General features: G+C 41.0%; 4 protein-coding genes across 4 annotated transcripts; 2 read left to right on the top strand and 2 right to left on the bottom strand.

The window, feature by feature from the left end:
* Position 1: 1 nt before the first annotated feature.
* Positions 2 to 3,483, bottom strand: LOC107220077 (cilia- and flagella-associated protein 47-like). The gene is made up of 11 exons (XM_015658504.2): positions 3,016 to 3,483; positions 2,741 to 2,912; positions 2,418 to 2,644; positions 2,020 to 2,341; positions 1,701 to 1,859; positions 1,415 to 1,628; positions 1,124 to 1,342; positions 854 to 1,050; positions 522 to 744; positions 295 to 453; positions 2 to 204 (listed from the first exon to the last, which is right to left on the bottom strand). Exons 1-11 carry the CDS (start codon positions 3,273 to 3,275, stop codon positions 2 to 4), a joined length of 2,355 nt encoding a protein of 784 aa, XP_015513990.2. The 5' UTR covers positions 3,276 to 3,483.
* Positions 2,059 to 12,385, top strand: LOC107220078 (tektin-3-like). Its single transcript, XM_015658505.2, has 10 exons — positions 2,059 to 2,082; positions 10,205 to 10,228; positions 10,317 to 10,471; positions 10,569 to 10,820; positions 10,895 to 11,127; positions 11,217 to 11,326; positions 11,408 to 11,556; positions 11,627 to 11,849; positions 11,926 to 12,080; positions 12,175 to 12,385. The coding sequence occupies exons 1-10, from the start codon at positions 2,059 to 2,061 to the stop codon at positions 12,383 to 12,385; spliced, it is 1,536 nt and encodes a 511-aa protein (XP_015513991.2).
* LOC124293236 lies at positions 8,013 to 9,719 on the bottom strand. The gene is made up of 7 exons (XM_046733313.1): positions 9,560 to 9,719; positions 9,215 to 9,492; positions 8,975 to 9,112; positions 8,688 to 8,913; positions 8,509 to 8,606; positions 8,182 to 8,438; positions 8,013 to 8,103 (listed from the first exon to the last, which is right to left on the bottom strand). The coding sequence occupies exons 1-6, from the start codon at positions 9,638 to 9,640 to the stop codon at positions 8,300 to 8,302; spliced, it is 960 nt and encodes a 319-aa protein (XP_046589269.1). The 5' UTR covers positions 9,641 to 9,719; the 3' UTR covers positions 8,013 to 8,103; positions 8,182 to 8,299.
* A 2,058-nt stretch (positions 12,386 to 14,443) lies between the features above and the next one.
* On the top strand, positions 14,444 to 15,728 carry LOC124293237. The gene is made up of 2 exons (XM_046733314.1): positions 14,444 to 14,868; positions 14,975 to 15,728. Exons 1-2 carry the CDS (start codon positions 14,493 to 14,495, stop codon positions 15,496 to 15,498), a joined length of 900 nt encoding a protein of 299 aa, XP_046589270.1. The 5' UTR covers positions 14,444 to 14,492; the 3' UTR covers positions 15,499 to 15,728.
* Positions 15,729 to 20,730: the final 5,002 nt, after the last annotated feature.

Below are 20,730 nucleotides of genomic sequence, written 5' to 3' on the forward strand. Positions count from 1 at the left end.
ATTATTTCTCCCTTCTATTGCGATAATTGCTTGTTTTGAGATCAATTGAAGCTGGTAATGGCGTTTTGCAAAGAAAGTCAATCTTATAAGAACGGTGCTCCATGCCATCGGGAGAAGACAGTCTTATCGATGTCTCGTAGAACTGAGGCGTAGTTTCCGAAATATGAACTGACATATTAATTTCTGTTCCACGAGGTCGTACATCTGCAAAAATACACAAATAGCCGAGATTTAAAGGACATATTTTCAACGAGAAACTGGGAATGTGTAAATAAAATGAAATCGACCAGAAACCTTGTACAGCAAGTTTTTTGGGGACAATGAGGTTTCCATCATCCGTGGTCGTAACATCGTAAACCACAGATGTATTGAATATGTGCATGAACTCTTTTGCTGCTGAATCATTGTAATCGCCCATAAGCCAGTGAATTAGTCGTAAACCGATATCGGTATCTGATTTTTCAGGAAATAATTTCAAATGAAATAGCTTGAACGATTGTCTTTTCTTTACGGCAAATTACCTAAATGATGAGACCAGAATAAACATTCTTTTGAATCTAAAGTTTTTTGGAACATTTCGATTATGCATTTCCATAGCTGAACGTTTCTAACGGGTATTGCTACTTCGATATTCAATGGGCAGCTGCTGGATGATTCCTGAGGTAAATTGGTGCACACACATATTTCACGTTCCCATTCAACAGCAACGTAATCTGTTGTTGATTTCTTCGAAGTTGAATTTATCTGTGGCAAAATTAAATATTATCCAGTATTCAAACATTGTTTTTCTATCGTAGCGATTTTTAAAAACTGATATTCAAATCATTAATCGATATAATTTACGAGAACCAACTTGAATAATAAAGTCACCGATTCCAGATTCGAAAACAATCCAGAAAGATCGTTTAGTCGGGGCGATACACGCGACAGTCATTGACAAATGAGCTTGGAATGCATTCTCCTTGGCAATAATAGTTTTCTGATTGAGAAATAAGCGACGAGGTACTTTTCTGTTCCTCAAATCCGCCCACCCACTCAATTTCAGAGATGCTAAATATATTGTTCGTTGTTAAAATGACTTATTAGCAGGCGATTGGAAAATTAATATAACGCAGTATTTAACCGGGGACTGTAGGCTGTTCCTCGGAAAATGAAATATTGTATTCAGCTGCCTCTTTAAAAGGGACGGAAATGTTTAAAGTCTCCTCGCAGACTTTGTAAAGTATTCCTTCGATATCGTAGTTATTTGTGATGCCCAGATAGCTCGTGCATCCCTCTAATTCGAAAACATGATTCTGTGCAAAGTGCGGCGCGACGGAAGAACCGCACAGAATAAGAAAAGCTAGGGAAATAGAATTCCACCGTTATCGAAATATAAAAATTTGCAGTTTTGCTATGAGCAAGAACAATGTACCCCTGGTTTCAATAATTTTCCTAGCATGATATCGAATTCTCAATTTTCCAGAGGCATGGTTGTTAATGCTGACTATTGATTTTTGGACTAAGGCGGTAAAGAAATTCATCTCGTTGCCAATGAACTCAACGATGTAACTAACAGGAAAATCCGATGCATTCTGAATCGTTATCTGACGGGTGATGGTTTCCGTTAACGGACAGCAAAACTGTAGCTGTAAAATATATAGACTAAAGTATACAAATTATTCCATATCGGTGTGATACAGAAATTCTTTGTTCAGTACCTGCTTACTGGGCCGAAGAGTTGGAAGAATGGAATAAAGATGGGTGACGAGCATCACCATTTGTACACAGTTTGGGTTGACAATTTGAGCAGCGGTAATCATAAATCCGATACGAACTCTTCGCCAGGCAGCAGTGAGACAGATGCCATTATGAAATATCTGTATTGGGAAGGTGACAGAATTTTAATGCCAGCTGCGAGGAGCAAATTTTTTAAAAGTCATCTCGTCTATGATGCGCGTGAAACGAAAAAGTAATGCCTTGCAAGAAAAACCTCTTCTGTCTATGTACACTTTTGCAAAGTGAAAAAGAATTACATACTTCTTCCATATTTTGTGGAGCGATGTAGATATTTTTAAAATGATCTCGAATAAGGTATGGACAGTATGCTGCGGTAACAGCAATGAGCACCAGGCTATCGGAAAGATCGCTCTCAAAGTTTGATATTGTTCGCGGTTGGAGAACATCCATTCTTTGACGAGGGTTCATGTTGGCTTTGTCATCTTTCATCCATTCCTCGGATCTTTGCTGATTGAAATGATGCTGCAGCCAGTTCAATAGAATGATTTCTTCGACTGTGTATCGAGAGGTGTCCTTCGACTCCCCTGTAAAACTCGTTTTGTTTATGGGGTATTCGAGTACGCTGGAACACGTTAAGATATGACAGGCCTTCGGCATATTCGATATTCGATTAAAATGACATCAAGTGCATCATGTACCTCACCGTGTTCGCTTCTAAGGTTACGGTACCTGAATTACTTCGATTCTGAGGACTGACGGTTTTGCCCTCAGAATCCCTCACACTTATTCGCTTTAAGACCAGGATCTTGAAAGTTTGCAAGGCTACGTCAAGCCAGCATTGCATGCTACGAGATTGGAATAATTCTCTCGGAATTTTTTCACGTTGTAATGTATTTGCCATTTCCGACGGTGGTTCAGCTCCAGCCTGAGTGATGTTAAAATTGAAATTTTCAAAGAACCCATAACAATTGGGCAAAATACAAGACAGCGTGTTATGAGTCACTTGAATATTGAAGCTTACCGAATTTCGTTCACTCCAGTTATCGTATAGTAAATAATCATTGAAACTGAGTAGGAACTTGGGATTTACATGGGCTAAAAGCGCACCTTGAACAGCCAAGAAGTCTAAAACGTTCGTGTACAGCTTAAGAACGTAGTTAACTCTTTTCACGGGGTCTTCAGGTATATTAGAACTAACAAGAAAATAAGAATGTATTATCAAAGTGAAAGTGCGGTTTGCCTCCCTCAAAACTAAGCATTATAAATAGTATGAATGCATTATAGATCATATCTTACACGTCCCCAATGTATTTCAGAACGCATGGTCCAGCGAGTGATATTAACAAATCTATGAATGACTGATTGACCGCATGGGTTGATCGTTTATCCTTAAATCTAGATGTCGTTGTACATACACCGGACAATACCGCAGTAGTACCATCGACGATGCTTGCATAAAAATTGAATTTAAACGGACCAGAATACATCCATTGTTCCGTTGCAGTGAGGGTTCGCTGCATGTGACTGTCGTTATCACTACAACATATGGAATGCATGAAACCGTAGTAATAATCTTAAAAACTTGGCAAAGGTAATTCCAATTTTTGACAAAATCCATAATTGGGCTGACTTTGCTTTCTTCGGCATCGGAAAGTAAGGGTACAGATCTTTGGACAATTTGACATGCCGATCCGAAAGTGGAAGCAGGGGTGCTAAGAGTTTTGAGCTGAGTGAAGCCAGATCGCTGCTGTCGTCATTCATCAATGCAGGTTTCTCATCCTCGCTTTGGACAGCATTTAATTTTGGTCCATAAACTCGCCACGATTTTTCACTCACAGCATTCATGCTGGGGTGAAGATTGGGATTAAGTTTTGTCGACGGTGTTTCCATCTGAAATTATGTAAGCAGTATACATCAGTCGCAGTACTAGTTCAATTACCAAAAAAGTAGAACCGCATTTGAACTTTTCGTTTTCAATTTACAAGATACACGCACGTATTTTCGAGGCAACGTTGACTCTTGTTTCGTTAACGACGAGCTTCCATCGCCACGCGACGTTATAGAAGGAACCGAGGTCCTTTCTTGGAGACTGGTTAATCCATCGTGCTTAAGCGTGCCTCGCAAAAAGCCATAAGTTGTTAGAATACAGTTATCAGCGGTGGCGCAGACATTAACCGAACAAACAACTCTTTCCTCTACAAGAAATTCTATTCTTGTGGTAAAAGCCACTGGAAATTCACTACGGAACTGTACAGAAACGCTCAGATCTTCATTGCTAATGATATAATGAGACAATCATATTTCATATTGGGTAAGATTGAACTATGACGGACAAGGGGACAGTAATGATGTACCTGTTTTTACCATCCACAATCTTTCCACCGATAAACTTGACCTGAATACAGTCGACAGCATAAGTTCCAACTACATTTAGGGGTTTCATCACAGCGGATACAATCTCAAAGCAGTTTTGACACTTTCTGACTTTTAATGTCAACTTTTGCTCGGCTTGAGTACACAGCGGCAAGGGGGCAAAGTACAAATCGGGTTTGTCAGGAAACATGCAGTTCGCTATGTTGCTTCCGTCGATGAGGAGGCTATTGAACATATTGCCTTCTAGCTCGCCCCTGATGAATATAGGAGCTTCAATTTCGAAATTTCCCTGTATCACAGCTTTGAACTCAATTCGGAATATAATCTCCTTATTGGGCGGCAAAGTAGAGACAATTGATAGAGGCGTGATTGTTGGTTCGATACCAGACAGCCATGCGATGGAAAAGGGAGAGTTAGGCTGAGAGAATTCGTCGATGCGAATAAGGAAGGAAACATCGTCATGAGTCTGGTTGGAAACTCGTAATTGTTCCATTACCTGTAACAAAAATTTCAGTCGGCTCGATCCCCAGAATATTGCGACAATTAATGATAATTGGCAATGCTACCTTATTTGAGGTGGTATCGAAATGGAATACATGTTGACTGAATGATAAAACATGTTCCGAAACAGTACAGTCAATGAAAATTGTTGGGATGAGTTGTGGTAGTTCGGTAATCTGTATTCCAGGGTAATGAACATAATACATCTCACGTGTCTTCAGGAACTCAGAGGGTGCGATAGACTTGGGGTTCTCAATCAAGACGGGGCCTAACACTTCGTTCACTACAATGGGTAGGTAAAAAGCATATCTGGCCAGATCAATCGGTGCAAAGTGCAGGTAAAATGACACAGAATCACCAGGTAATAAAGTCAATCCTTCGCCATCTAAAGAATATCACATTCTTTCTCATCTTTTCTATATTTTGAGTATGTAGGTATTAGTGTGGTTCGTAAAAATGTCTTTTTTTAATTTCGACCAGTTCACCCCCAAAATGTTTTCAAATTTTCATCTCAACTCTAACACGTGTCCGCAAAAGGGTGGATTTTCCCATTTAATCCCTTCAGAAGTACATTGAATCTACCGAACAGATTTTTACAAAATTTGATACAGGGGGGTTTGTTGAGTCGGTGATTACGAATGCAAACTTGAAACTAGAATATTCAAAATAGCGGATCGAACATGGCAGACCAAAATCCCAGAAATCAGTTGATGTTGCTATATTGGATATACCATTTTGAATTTTCAAATTTACGTTCAGATTCGTAATCAACGACTCAAGAACCTCCCCGCATACCAAATCTTATCGAAATCCGTTCGCTAGATTTAATGTGCCCTTGAAAGAGTTGAATGAGAAAATTCACTCCCTTTGGGGCACGCGTTGGAATTGAGATAAAAGAAACTGAAAAAATGAGGGAATTATGTTTCAATTATTTTGAACTGATTTGGGGGGGGGGGTGAGAAATTCAAAAATGACCTTTTTAAGGACCACCGTAGTAGGTGGGTGTGCTTCTTGTTTAATACCTATACAAGGATCTCTTCTACGCGGAGAAAGCGAAACAGAATATTCAGGGTATTCGTCCAAGAGGAACTGTACTTTGGCGAGAGTTTTTCCGCAGTTACGAGCGGTGAGTAAGTGACTAGCAAACGCGTCTGCGCTAATTCGATTCATGTAAATTTTCTCTGGGGAAAGTTTCAGCATCGGATATGAGACTTCACCGAGTAATTTTAGCTCCAGTTTCATGTACGTTTGTACGAGAACGTCAATCGTAATTGAGAATTTAAAGCATGCGTCGAATCTCAATCTGATCTTCACGAAGAAACGGTGAGATCAACGGATTAATTCGAATCTCTAATGTCTATAGTATTCGCGAGTACTTTTTTGTATTGATAATTATATCTATTCACTAACTTCCAGGACAACAATGCCGCGTGGCGAAATAACCCCGTGTTGTGGGTAAACTTCGCAGCCATAAATTAATGCCGACGGGTTGATTTGAAATACGACCTGGCTGAACTCAGCATTATGGAGAACTGCAACGGCAGTAGTAGTTACATTTAACGGTATTGGGTCCAAGTTGAGGCTATCATTTATGAATGCAACATCTGGTTTCTTCAGTATGGCATTCAATTTGAGATTGATCCAGGTACCAGACTCGCTGGTCAACACAGCTTCCGTATTATTGGATTTCGAAGAGATCAACTCGTAAGACACTTCGGCAAGCAATGTATGATTCCCTCGCACTTCTCCAGTCAATGGATATATCCTAAATCCAGTGTTCGAATGTATGTCCCAGCTGTAAGCAATACATTCCAGAATTTAACCAGCATGGTATTTCAGATCTTGGTTGAGTTAGAAAATTTGAACGGCAAGTCTACCTGAAACTTGTTGTTGCATCCAAATTGTTTCTTATTTCAACATATGAAACGATCGGTTGGTAGGCCTCTTGTGGCAAATATTGGTGGCCGAAAGTTATATCGCGTAAATTAAGGCTCAAAAACTTGACGATAACATTGGCGGTAACAGTCATTGCGAACGAATGATTATCGTTGATGATGTAATTAATATACGTGTTGAACTTTCCGATGCTTTGCGCTCGGTATTCAACTATCTTAGTAACCTGCCCACCAGCATGAAGAATTATCAATGAACCGTTTGGAAAACTAATCGCCTTTGATACCAAGCTGACTAGGCGTAGCATTACTGGAAAGTCGTTCAAGTTCTCTATGCGTAAGGTTCGATAGTTTGTACTTTTAGGAGCTACCTGCGTTATCAAGGTTGCATTGATTGGATGAATCCGGAATCCGTTATTTCAAGTGTTAAAAATAAAATCCAGACTAACCAATCCATAACCGAGGACAGTCGGAGTAATCTTAACATTGTAAATCTGCAACGGCGAGAGTGGGACAAGCATTTCGTCTGTAGCCTTATTAACCTTGTGCAGCTTTGCCTGGTTCAACATTTTCAGAGCTACAGACTGCTCACTTATTTTCGGTAATTTAGCCGTGAGCAAATTTTTACAATCTTTTAGGCCATTCGAGCCTGCCGTCGAACGTTTCGAATCTGTTTTCTCTTTTCCGATTCTCTTCGACTGTATATAATTAGACCAATAACGCCGGTGATAGGACTTAAATGCAGCCTCTGCTGGAGTTAACGCGTACTTATTGTCCAACTCAGGAGGAAGATCATTCTTCATATACAATTCAAGTTGGCGGTGATATTCCACTTTGTATTCAAACGGACCTTGATTCAAAAATGCTCCGTCGCCAATAATTTCACATGACGTGGGACCTGCATTGAAATTAAACGAAATTGCATGATTTTCTGGAATATGCTCTGTACATAAAATAGACTTGTTCATGAAAAAATCAGATCATTGTAGAGTTTTACAATAAACACAGAGAAATGTCCCCGGTATAACTGACAACATCATGTTCGGACGAACCTTGACAAAGTTTTTTCTTTACATCTTTCGTTGGCGGAATAATTGAATTATACCAAGCTAGTATCGAGCAGGATTTTCCGGCGATATAGGAATACTTTAACTTGGTCAGATCGCAGGATTCTACAGCTATTTCAAAGATGAGCCTGAACGGAACTTTGGCTGCAATGTGAAATCGAAAAATTGGGCGAAACGATGATGCGTTGCTCTTAGTTAGAAAGATATTGTCAGAATAGAAATAAGAATACCACCATAATTTCCAGTAAAAGTGATCAAAACTTGCAAGCTTTTTTGCGGCCCTATGCGCTCTGTCCGAGGTTGACAGCGAACAGCAGAGTTTGTCGCAAACTTATACACTACAGGTTTCCAACTAGATGGATTTATTATCGTAAGCTCTCGATGTACAACTGCTCCTGATGTTACATCTCCAAAGTGCAATTCGTTAGGTACAAAATCCAAGCGAGCTTCTTCCGCTGCTCCATAGAGACACAGGCGGACGGTTTCGTATCCGGATGGCTCTAGAGGTTCGTTATCCGATACTGCCAAAGATTCCGCGGACCTCGGTTCCACTAGACAGAAAATAAATTTATCCCGCATGAAGCAGGTTTTATGCCGTGTTCGATTAATCGTAATATCAGGTCGCTTACATAACTGCACCTTCTCAAGAGGTTCCTCCACTCGGTCGTCCAAGCTAATTTCTTCTTCTGTATGAATTTCACGGGAGACACATTGTAAGTTTTTTTCTTCAAATTTTACACGATATAACTATAGAATAGGCATACTTATAATGTCTTTTACTTCGGTACAGTGAATTCTGAATATTCGTACAAAGATCATGAAGTCTCGGCTCTCGTCTTTTCGAAATTCGCCTACATTTTTCAGAACCTTGTTTGTCGGCGAGAATCTATACGGATGGTCAGGGAATAAAATTCATCAATCGTATGTAACTGAATAAAGATTGGAGGTACCCTTACGTGATGTTGAAAATACGCCCTTCAAATGGATCCATTCTACCCTCAAGTGGATGTATCTTGAAAACTTCGAACTCTGGATGTTTCTTCAAATTGATATTCTGCAAAATGGATTTATAGTAGTTACATTCTACTAACTATGATACGATTGAGCAGCAAAAGTTATTCAGGTGTATACCCACGTTAATAGGTATCAAATCATTTTCTATTTCTCCAAGGACAACGAAATTCGATACTTGGGCCGAATGGTTCCTCAAGATCAGCGTATCGTGTCGCACGGTATTGGTAAATGTTGGTGAAAAGTCTATCAGAGTAAAGTCGCCGGTTGTGTTTGGATGGTAAACTACCAAACGTGGAATAATTATATTCACCCGTACCGGCACCTGTATATTCGGTGTCGACTTGATCCTGCAGAGGAAAACAGTTGACTCAAAGCCGTTATAGCTTCAATTTCATAATATATAATCACCAGAACTCTCCGTAAAAAGATCCTTCCTCTACACCGATTAGCTCGACGCGAAGAGCCATTTTTGACCGTGTTCGCACTACACCTTTCAACGGTCTAACCGAGAGCTCCATTTCATTGGGTCCCAAATCAACTGCAAACCTGTCAAGACAGACAAATTGATTTTCGTGAACTACAACCGACGGAGAGTTTAGCACGAGACGATGAAACGTTTTCCTCGAACACACCGTCAACTTATAATACCTCGTACTTTTTCCACCGTCATTTTTTAGAGTCAATATCTTGATGCCCGATGTGGAGCCGATGTCCACGATACCAAAGTCCAAGGAATTTGGCTCGATGGACAAGTTTTCTTTCGCCAAGGTGCAGATAACGTGGTAATCGATATAAGTCCAATTGATGTAAATGGGAATCATGGCATGCAAGACTGAGTTCCTTTTGTATGAATAATGAACCCACCGCAATATTCTTAATCCAGGGCTCAGAAAGACACCGCCTTGGAGCGTCTTGATTTGGAATGCCTATGCAAGTGGGAAAAGTTAATTGCAGTTTAACCAGACTTGCGCTCTTCTGTGTAATGTCACTTACTATTGAATTCGGCGAACAGATGCGAACATGGGCGGAATGTTTGCCTGTGTTTTGTATGACTATCAGTTGGCGAAAGGTCATCCCCTCGCAGGCATCTTTGAATTCTATATAACTCGGCGATATCCGCACGAAGTCGTGTTCTATTGAGTTGGAATGTACATCTGTAGACCTATCCGCACTTCCGATAACGCTCCTAGTCAATGCTCTGCTCCTCGAGCTTTTCACGGTGCTCGAAACTTTTTCGGCAACTGTGATCTATGGAAGAAAAGGAAATCATCGCGTCTGTTTGTCATACATTTGCATTCGAGACTGACGTTAATATCGTCGCCTTCATCGTTTGTCTGCATGTCGGATGGGAGGTTGTGCTGAAATAACTGAAAAGGATCGGTTGACACTTCTGGTAATGAAGTTCACAGAAAAGTGAAATGAATCTATGAAATTGAGCGAAAAGACTATCAGAAAATAAATGAAAGTTTGAATTTTTTCTTCGATCATCGTAATCTCCGACACATGCCAATGTTAAATACGTGAAGTATACAAGACGATCAGGCTGGAACGGAAAAGGAGTGACAAATTACAAGTTATTCTTTTAGAAGTAGAATAAAACTCAACGCAATGGCAACTGTTAAGGAAGAACCAAAAAAGGAACAGGAAACGGTGATGTACACGGTACATAAAACTATGCTTCTATTCGAATTGAAATTAGTTTATAACCGGAGAATAGCAACCAACGTATTTTTCACGTTCTTCCGAACAGCAACTCCAACCATGGAGTTCAGTCAGAGCACTGCCCTGTATGGAGCAAATATCTGGGCCTCCGATTCCTGTTCGAACCGGAGAATATTACAGAACCCCAAGGCCACATCCGTGGCGACCAACTTTAGGCTACGAAAATATCGAAGTGATGCCTTTGTTAGTAAAATCTCTGAGGCCCGCAGCATAGGCATCAACATAATTTCCGTAGGTGATCCAAATTGCGCACTGAATAATTCCAAGTTGTTGCGATCAGACCTAGTCAACCACTGACGAATCAAATGGTCGACCCGTGTTACACCCCGAATGGAATGGCAACCGAACCTCTTCGCTTTCCAAACTTGGTCACAGGGTTTGAAAGGAACCCTGCGCATGCTGCACGTGCGGCGCTTTACACTAGATACACACCTTACGAATGGGTTCAAAATCAAATCAGGTTTTACAATGAGGCTGATTCCAATAAGAATTTCTCCGAAAAACTTCGAGCCGACACTGTCCAGCTCATGAGGTAAGTATAGATCAAGTACGGTCATGAAAATATGAAAGGTAATCCGTTCATGGGATTATGCGATTTTGCGTCAGGCTGGCTGATGAGAAGGTCCAAGGTGGCCAAAGAGACACGGGTCGGAAGATTGGGGAAAGGATAACTGACGTCACATTCTGGAGGAACGAACTTGCTTCGGAGATTCAGCGATTGATTATGGAAAACGATAGGATGCAAGAGTGTCGCAGGGTATTGCAGAAGGCTATTCAAGACTTGGACGGTCAGCTACACATCGCCCAAGAGTGCCTCTATCACAGAGAGTCGAGAAAAGGTGAGCACTAAGTATGGGTAATTCCGTTCTAAAAAGAAGAAATATATGGCGTAGCCTCGCGATCAATACGTCCTATTCTGTGTTCGCAGGGACAGAGTTGGTTCACGATGAAACTGAGCAAGCGTTATTGAAGGAGATCGAGACGGTGAGAAATGGTCAAAAGAAGCTCGAACAATTCACGGACAAATGCATTGACCAGGTATGGCCTTGACAAGAATTTGAAACAAGGATAAGAGAATTCAAAAACTTGAATCTCCGATCCGATTTTTTCTTCACGCAGTTAAGAAACGGCCGAGCGTCGCAGAATCAGCTAGAAGTGGATATAAAGAACAAGGAAGGGGCTCTTGGAATAGACACCATGTGTCATCAGCTGAATAACTTCAGCCGAGGCCTGCAGTATTATGGTGGGATTGAAAAATATGACCCATGGTAAGGACTCGAAAATGCCACGCACCTTCTTTGGAAAAAGCAGCGCACAACCGCAATTACGATTTTGCAGTATCACCGAGGCTGAGTCTTGGGCCGAGGCTTCGAACAGTACGGTGAAAAGATCACAGGCTGAACGGTCCAGGTCGTGTAAACTCCGAAGTGAAATTGAAATCACCATAAACGCGGTGGCGCAGGAAATGTGGGATGCGTGGAGCAACACGAATAACGCGTTGGCGCGTAGATCGGCCGAAATGCTGGAGGCGAAGAGCAAGCTGCAAATACATTTGCACAAGGTATCAAACACGTTCGTAGATATCAATTAAGTGTCAAGATAAGGATGCTTACGTTTTCTCGCTTTATACGTTGTAGATTCAGAGGGAGATATTTGAAATAGAAAAAAACCTCGAGCTGATGGGTAAAGCGATAGCCGACAAAAGTTCGGCTCTAAAGGTGGCCCACACTCGCCTCGAGGCAAGAACACATCGGCCCGAGCTTGAACTTTGCCGTGATTACGCCCAGCTCTGGTTGGTGAACGATCGATAAATGATCACTACCTTTATTCAATTACAGTGGTTGTTGATTTTCATAATTCACGATCATCCGATAAACACGTTCCAGTATGATCAGCGAGGTGGAGGCGATTAATGGAATGATTGGCGGTATGCACATGAAGATGCAGCAAAGCGAAGCCCAGCACCAACAACTCCTGAGGACGAGGGCCAATTTGGAGTCTGACCTGAAGGCTAAAGTGGACGCCTTGTTCGTGGACAGAGAAAAATGCATGGGAATGCGACGGAGCTATCCGATATCTGCGACGGTCAACTACTAGGCCACTTTGCACTTATTCGGTGATTATTCTTTTCCCACTTATTGCCACCACTTAAAAGTTTCTGCGTTTCCCCGATTTTAGTCGGCACTCAAGTTATGTGAATTAAATATTAGTATACGTGGTACGTTAATGCGTTCGAGCTCAACTTTTCATTTCATTATTCGAATTTGCTAACAAAACCCAAGGAAAATTTCTGATTTACTTTTTCGTAATCGGGGACGGGGCTTTCTAATTTTACTATTTTGATCGCACTCAAGAACGAAACGTGAACAACAAACGTAAATTACACTTTTCAGATGTTTAAATTATCATCTCGAACACCATGTGTTTTGTTATAATTTTTTCACCTTATGCAATGAAAAAAAAGATAACAAACCTCTTTTGCTCCGAGTCAATTACGCCCGCATGATCAAGGCCCAAAGATCTGCTGCTGCGATTGGCATTTGAAATGACCACAGATCAAAGAGTGCCAACATGTACACCGAAAAGTCCGAAGTGGATGTAATAGCGTGTTTACGCCTTCGTTTTATAGATATTTTACATTGTACACGTGTTTTGTAGTTGTGTTTCATTGTACGGGAGTTTATAACGGGTGGAAGAAAAATACATTTTTACATGGGAATTGCTGCGGATGCTGAATCTTAAATTTCCATTATCATTCGTTTGTGTAGTATTTTACAATCAGTAATCACGGTGTAAGGACCGAGTGCGAATCAAAGTTTGCCCATGGCTGGTGGCTTTTACCATCCATTACTATACTCACACGCGCTGTCTTATCCCTGAAAACAAATAGTTTCGTAGCCGATGTTGACACTAAGTTCCTTGAATAATTGATCGACGCATAATGATGAAAGTTTCGAGGATTTGTTGGTATATATAAAAATTCGGAGGATGGATTATTGTTCGTACAGTTTACTTGGCAAAATTGAATTCCCGAGTCTAAGAAACGACACGGAGTTCTTTTCGCGATGAAATTAAAAGGAGGATCAGTCTGTCTCTGTACAATAATGTCGGAGATTTTCAGTTTCCTTCGTGTTGCCGTAGCTATCGACGTAAATGGTAGCGTAAAAAAAATTTCGACGGACAGTGATGAGAGAGCAGCTTCAAAATGGATCGGGAAACGTGAATCGCAATGTGGCCTGGACATGGCGACAATGTTAAACCGAATAGTGGAGGTTTACACGCAAAGCGGAGATGTTTTGTCTATTGTTGCCAAAAATGAAACGGGCAATAACTGTTCCGACGGTATCATTAAATACTTCATGAAGTCGGGGACCAGAAATGTAATCACCATAATCCCTGGTGCACGTCATCTCGATATGCAACACGCAATCTTTCAAAAACCAAACGGTTATATTTTACTGGGCGTCGACTTACCCGAGGTTTTAGAGACTTTAATCGGATTCGGAGAGGTAGGAAGTACTTGGAACCCTCGAGGATTGTGGATCGGTATTGCTGAAAGTAAAGAGGACGCTGCGCGGTTAATGAAACGTTTGTGGGAGAACTTTGTCTACAAGGTGATCGTATTGGTTATTCGTGGCAATGCCTCGGGTATGAAATTTCACCAAACTGTTCATAGCCAAATACATAGATACATAGTAATTGACTAAGTGGAAAAAAAAATCATTCCGTTCCAGACGCGACCGAAGCTTACACTTGGCGACCTTATCATCCATACACTTATTGCGGACCTCCAATATCAAGAAATCTTGTACGGCTCGGATCCTTCACGAAAGCATTAAAGTTTGAAAAAGAAACCGATCTGCAGCCTGGAATGATCCCTGAAAAGTTAGCCAACTGTTCGATAAACGTAACCTTTATTCCATGGGAACCCTACGTTTACCCACAAGAGGAATACGAGAAAGATAAAAATGCGGGCATCGAAACGAGATTGATTCGAATGGTTTACGATAAAATTGGTTTGAAAATAAAGAGCTATTATCTTGCCGTGGCATTGGATACAATGGACAGCGAGGCCTTCGTTGGTTGCCAGATACCTTCGAGTTCGCGTCTCAGAAGGTGGGACATCTCACAACCATACTTCGAGGTACTGTAATAATGTCATTCTAGCAGACTTAATCCTAGCTGAGGCTCGTCAAATTCTCTAATGTCGAGCCGATTGATGCAGGATTCATCAACGTGGATTCTCCCTCGCCGGGGCAAGAGTTACGGATTGGAAGGCATGATCAGTAGATTCTCGCCTGCTCTGTGGGGAAGCACAGGAGTAGCCATGCTCGTAGTTGCGGTCACGTTGATGGCAGCCGGAAACCGACACTGGGCTCTGAATGTCTGGGGCAGCGTTTGGGAGCAGTCGGCTGACCGCTTGCCCCGGAATACCCGTGTGATCTGGATCTTGTGGTTACTTCTGTGTCTTCATTTGGCCGCCGCTTACAGAACTGCACTCGTCAGTCTTTTGACAAATCCCCTGATACACCAGATAAACAGTGTAGAGGAACTCGTTGATGATGCAGGCCTGAAACTCGGTAAATCGAAAAATAGGGAATAACTTTTATAGCAGAGAAACTGTTGAACATATTCTTGAGACACGTACAAATATTAGTCCCGCATTATTCAAAATATGTATTGCAGGCATGCGGATTGAGGTGGAAAAATACTTGGACAAAAATGATGAAACACAAAGGAAGATCTTGGCACGGTACATCCCTTGCAAAAGTATCAAAAAATGCTTTATGGAAGTCCCGGAAGGCAGAGCAGTATGGATCAACACAATGTACGCAAATTATTTGAACACAATGGAAAATGTGACGGTATCAATGCTCGAGAATATTCGTCACCTAACAACTCATGACACATACAAAGTTGCGATGATTTATGCAAAGGGTCACGCGGTCTCACCAATCTTTGACAAATACGTGCTGATGTTATTACAAGCTGGTTTTGCTGAACATTTGGTCAGAGAAACGGAATTCTTGCAGAAGATCACTAATGCACGCAAACGTAATTTCGCGGACAAGAAACCATTATCATTTGCCAATGTCAGAGAAGGGTTTTATCTGCTTGCCGTGGGTTTAACGGTGGCCGGATTGTCATTCTTCTACGAGACGTTCCAATATTTTTCAAAGAAAATAATTCCGAATCAGATTGGTAAATAAACGATAAGAATCTCCTGAGAATGACTTGGAAACTTTTTCTTCGAGGCAAACAGTGTGGCACTTTTCAATTTCCCTTCATTGCATACTTCGTAAATACATGTGAATTCGAATAATAAGACTAGAGTACTGTCAATCAGAATTCAATCAGAACCCAATTCTCCACATTTTTTTAAATTTAAGGCTGACTTTTTTAATATTGGTGAATTTCTCTCTCTCACTCTCTCTCTCTCTCTCTCTCTCTCTCTCTCTCTCTCTCTCTCTCTCTCTCTCTCTCTCTCTCTCTCTCTCTCTCTCTCTCTCTCTCTCTCTCTCTCTCTCTCTCTCTCTCTCTCTCTCTCTCTCTCTCTCTCTCTCTCTCTCTCTCTCTCTCTCTCTCTGCGATAGGATTGATTCATAAAGTAGTAATAAATATGTTGTAAATTTCTTTTTTGCGAGATTATTATGAAACTCATCCAGATTTTGTGCACACGCATATCATGACAGTGTGTGTGGCTGTGCAACAATATATCACTAATAAATGTTCTATCTGAAACACTTTAATTCTGCGAAAACTTGCTTATATCTAACGAAAAAACCAAATTGAACTCAATCGTAGATCTATCAAGTCGACTCACGATATTCTAATGAAACAGTCCGTTAACTGATATGAAAGGTTATGATGCTTTGAATAAATCATTGACATGTTTTATGCGAAACTTATAAGAATCGCCCACTTAAATAACGAAAGCTTCGAGAATAAAAACTGTTCGAACAGTTTACCGTAAGTGATTGTACCGGCAGTGATCTTGAACACCGTTGGTTTCACAATCGACGAATATACATCATGGTTTCACCGAGATTAAGATTACTCTCTTTAGTGACGGTTGTTAATACGCTTATTTCTTTCTCTAATATCGTGTCAACCATTGAGGGAAACACCGTCACTGAATATGGAAAATTTTCGACGAATTATGCCGGAAATTTGACACCTGTAGATGTAATAAAATATGTACCCCATTTTGGTCCAGACTTTGCGACAATCGTGCACGAAATAGCAGAGATTTACATGACAGAGAAAATTTTATGTATTATCGCCGGAAATTCGACGGAGAATTACAATCTCGACTATTCTCTGAAAGAAATTTCCACGCTGGAAACGACGAACGTGATCGTCATGATCGCAGGTGGGCGAAAGTTCGACAAGCGGGATATTTTCCAAAAACCAAACGGTTACATTATACTCGGCGTAGACTTGTCCGAAGTTTTAGGGACTTTAATCGAATTCGGAGAGGTAGGAAGTACTTGGAACCCTCGAGGATTGTGGATCGGTGTTGCCGAAAGTAAAGAGGATGCTGCGCGGTTAATGAAAAATTTGTGGAAGAAATTTGTCTACAAGGTGATCGTCTTGGTTATTGGTGGCAATACCTCGGGTATGAAATTTCACAAAATTGTTCACAGCCAAATACATAGATATATGCTTATTGACAAAGTGAAAAAAATACGTTCCGTTCCAGACGCGATCGAAGCTTACACTTGGCGACCTTATTATCCATACACTTATTGTGGACCTCCGATATCGAGAAATCTTGTACGGCTTGGAACGTTCACGGAAACTTTAAAGTTTGAAAAAGAAACCGCTCTGCAGCCTGGAATGATCCCTGAAAAGTTTGGTGACTGCGTGATCAACGTTAGCTTTATTCCATGGGAACCCTACGTTTACCCGCAAGAGAAATACGAGAAAAATCAGCGTGTGGGGATAGAAACGAAATTGATTCGAATGGTTTATGATAAAATTGGTTTGAATTTGACAAGCCATTATCGCCCCGCGCGATTAAATTCGATGGATGGCGAGGCCAGCGCTGGCAGCCATATGCCTAGGAGCGCGATTCTCGGAAGATGGGACGTCTCGCAACCATACTTTGAGGTACTGTAATAATATCATTCCCGTAGACTTACCCTTAGCAAAGGCTCGACAGGTTCCGTAATGTCCAGCCGATTGGTGCAGGGTATATCAACGTGGATTGTCCCTCGCCGGGGCAAGAGTCACGGATTGGAAGGCATGATCAGTAAATTCTCGCCTGCTCTGTGGGGAAGCACAGGAGTAGCCATGCTCGTAGTTGCGGTCACGTTGATGGCAGCCGGAAACCGACACTGGGCTTTGATCGTTTGGGGCAGCTTTTGGGAACAGTCGGCTGACCGTTTGCCTCGAAATACCCGGACGATCTGGATTTGGTGGTTACTTCTCTGTCTTCATTTGGCCGCCGCTTACAGAACTGCGCTCGTCAGTCTTTTGACTCATCCCCTGATACACCAGATAAGCAGTGTAGAGGAACTCGTTGATGATGCAGACCTGAAACTCGGTAAATCGAAAAACAGGGAATAACTTTCGTAGCGGAAAAACTGTTGACAATATTTTCCAGTCATGTGCGATTATTACAATAGTATTCCGTATTATTTTCAATATATATTTCAGGCTTCCTAATTGATACGGAAGAATACTTGGACAAAAAGGATGAAATAGTAAAGAAGATCTTGGCACGGTACATCCCTTGCGAAACGATCGAAAAATGCTTTATGGAAGTCCCGGAAGGCAGAGCAGTATTGACCGATAAAATGCACGCAAATTATTTGAACACAATGGAAAATGTTACACTATCAATGATCGAGAATATTCATTACGTACCAGGTCGTTTCACGTACAAAGTCTCGATGATTTATGCAAAGGGTCACGCGGTCTCACCAATCTTTGACAAATACGTGCTGATGTTATTACAAGCTGGTTTTGCTGAACATTTGGTTAAAGAAACGGAATTCTTGCAGAAGATAATAATTAATGCGCGCAAACGTGATTTCACGGAAAAGAAACCGTTATCATTTTCCGATGTCAGAGAAGGGTTTTATCTGCTTGCCGTGGGTTTACCGATAGCCGGATTATCGTTTTTGTACGAGATGTTCGACTATTTTTCAAAGAAAATAATTCCGAATAAGATTGATAAATTAAGCGATCAGAATCTCCCGAGAGTGTCCTGAAAACTTTTTCTTCGTGGCAAACAATGTAGCACATTTCAATTTCCCTTATTTGCACATACTTAGCAGATACGTGTGTATTCGAATAATAAATCTTCAGCATGATAATACGTGTGTAAATGGTTGCAACAGATTCGATCTTCACACAGCGACAAAGATGAAAAAAAGAAAAAACGGAAGCTTGTAACGAAAATATAACCGCAATACTACATGAAATCGTCGGATAAAACTGCTTAGATCATTCCCGATAGCATGTATAGATTTTACGATGCCATATGTCCAAGCCATTATTCCAATATCTGAATACATACATTTTCGATTATGCGCAGCTGTAACGTCCATTAGCGACTACATGCCATATCAAACCCGTAACTGTCGCACAATAAAATGCATCAAATTATAGGTATAGAGCGCGATGATCCATGTATTTTAGCTTGTTGCTCACAATGGATCGATTTAGGGGATTAATAGTCAGTTAACTGACACCAAAACGATAGTTATTTGGGGAACTGATAGGTATGTAAATGACGGATGGGGTTGTGAAAAGCTTTCAGGACGAAACATTCCTCGCTCAGTTTACACTGCAAATTGTATTTGGAATCCAGAGCGAGTAACGAGATGTCGCAATGACTACAGTACTGAGAACGGAAACGCTTCGTATGGCAACAATTATCAAGATTATTGCCATTGCTCAAGTATTCTTTAGTACTGGGAAAAGTAATGATACCAGATATGCGGAGTTTGTAATAAACCGTGGGATAGATTCCGAGTTTGGGGAGACTATTCAAGGATTATCTAGACTTGGTTCAGATTTGGCAATAATAGTGGATCAACTGGTAGAGATTTACATCCCAGAGGAGAAAATGCTGTGCATTATCACCGACGATTCGGTGAATAATTATCACCTTAAACAAATTGTAAAGGAAGTCTTTAACTTGGAAACGAGGAACATCGTCACGCTGATTCTAGGCGCGCGAAATTTTGATAGGCTGCACGTGTTTCAAAAACCAATGGTCTACGTTTTACTGGATATCGATTTGTCCAAATTTATCGAACCTTTGGTCAGTTTTGGGGAAGCGGGAGGCATGTGGAACCCCAGAGGATTGTACATCAGTATTGCTGGAACCAAAGCGGAGGCTGTCAGTGTGATGAAGAAATTGTGGGAGAAGTTTGTGTACAAAGTCGTCATATTGGTCGTTTCTAACGACCCAACCGGTACGAAATGTCTTAGAAAATATCTATCACTAATTGTAAATCTAAATAAAGTTTTTGCCCTACCTCCGGCAACAACTCGACTACTTTGTAGTTTTTGACAGGAGGTAGCACAGAGAAGAAAACTTGTGGCATTTGTGCATAAAATAATTGTTGTATAACACTGGCAAAACAAAATTTTAGCCACAACTGAAGTTTACACTTGGCGGCCCTACCATCCGCGCAATTATTGCGGACCTCCAACAACAAAGAATACTATAAGACTTGGTGTGTTCACGAGGACATTACAGTTTGAAAAAGAAACTAACCTTCGACCCGGAATGATGCCAGAAAAATTTGAAAATTGCTGGATCAATGTCAGCTTCAACATTTGGGAACCTTTCATCTATCCACCAGAGGTGCATGAAAAAGGCCAGCAGTTTGGCATTGAGCTTATCTTGATCCAAATGATTTACGATAAAATTGGATTGAAAATTAATGGTAATTATCACCCCCTGAACACGACAAAAGAGCTGAGTGAAGCCTGGGCGGGCAGCTGGAGCCCCTTACGTTCGGATATCGAAAAATACGACATTACGCCACCATACTTTGAGGTAGTTTTCATTTCCCTCCCATCGAATCCCTTATTTCTCATCCAATTCGGGTAGGTATGTACATAAATTCGGGTGGTCTTTAAAAAGGTAATTTTTGATTTACGACCGGCTCACCCCCCAAATCGGTTTCGACTACTTCAAAAATAATTCCCTAATTTTTTCATTAATTTTTTCCCTAACACCAACCCGTGCCTGTAAGAAGGTGGATTTCCCCATTCAACACTTTCAGGGGAACATTAAATCCACCGAACGAATTTTCATAAAATTTGGTAGTTTCTTGGGTTGCTGATTACGAATCTGAACTCGAAATCAGAAAATTGAAAATGGCGAATCCAATATTGTGCACCAAAATCCAAAACTCACTCGATTTTAGGTGAGCTTCAGTACTCCAGGACTTTTGAGCTCGCTGATTATGAATCTG

This window comes from Neodiprion lecontei, chromosome 3, assembly GCF_021901455.1.
Source record: "Neodiprion lecontei isolate iyNeoLeco1 chromosome 3, iyNeoLeco1.1, whole genome shotgun sequence".
Classification (NCBI taxonomy): domain Eukaryota; kingdom Metazoa; phylum Arthropoda; class Insecta; order Hymenoptera; family Diprionidae; genus Neodiprion; species Neodiprion lecontei.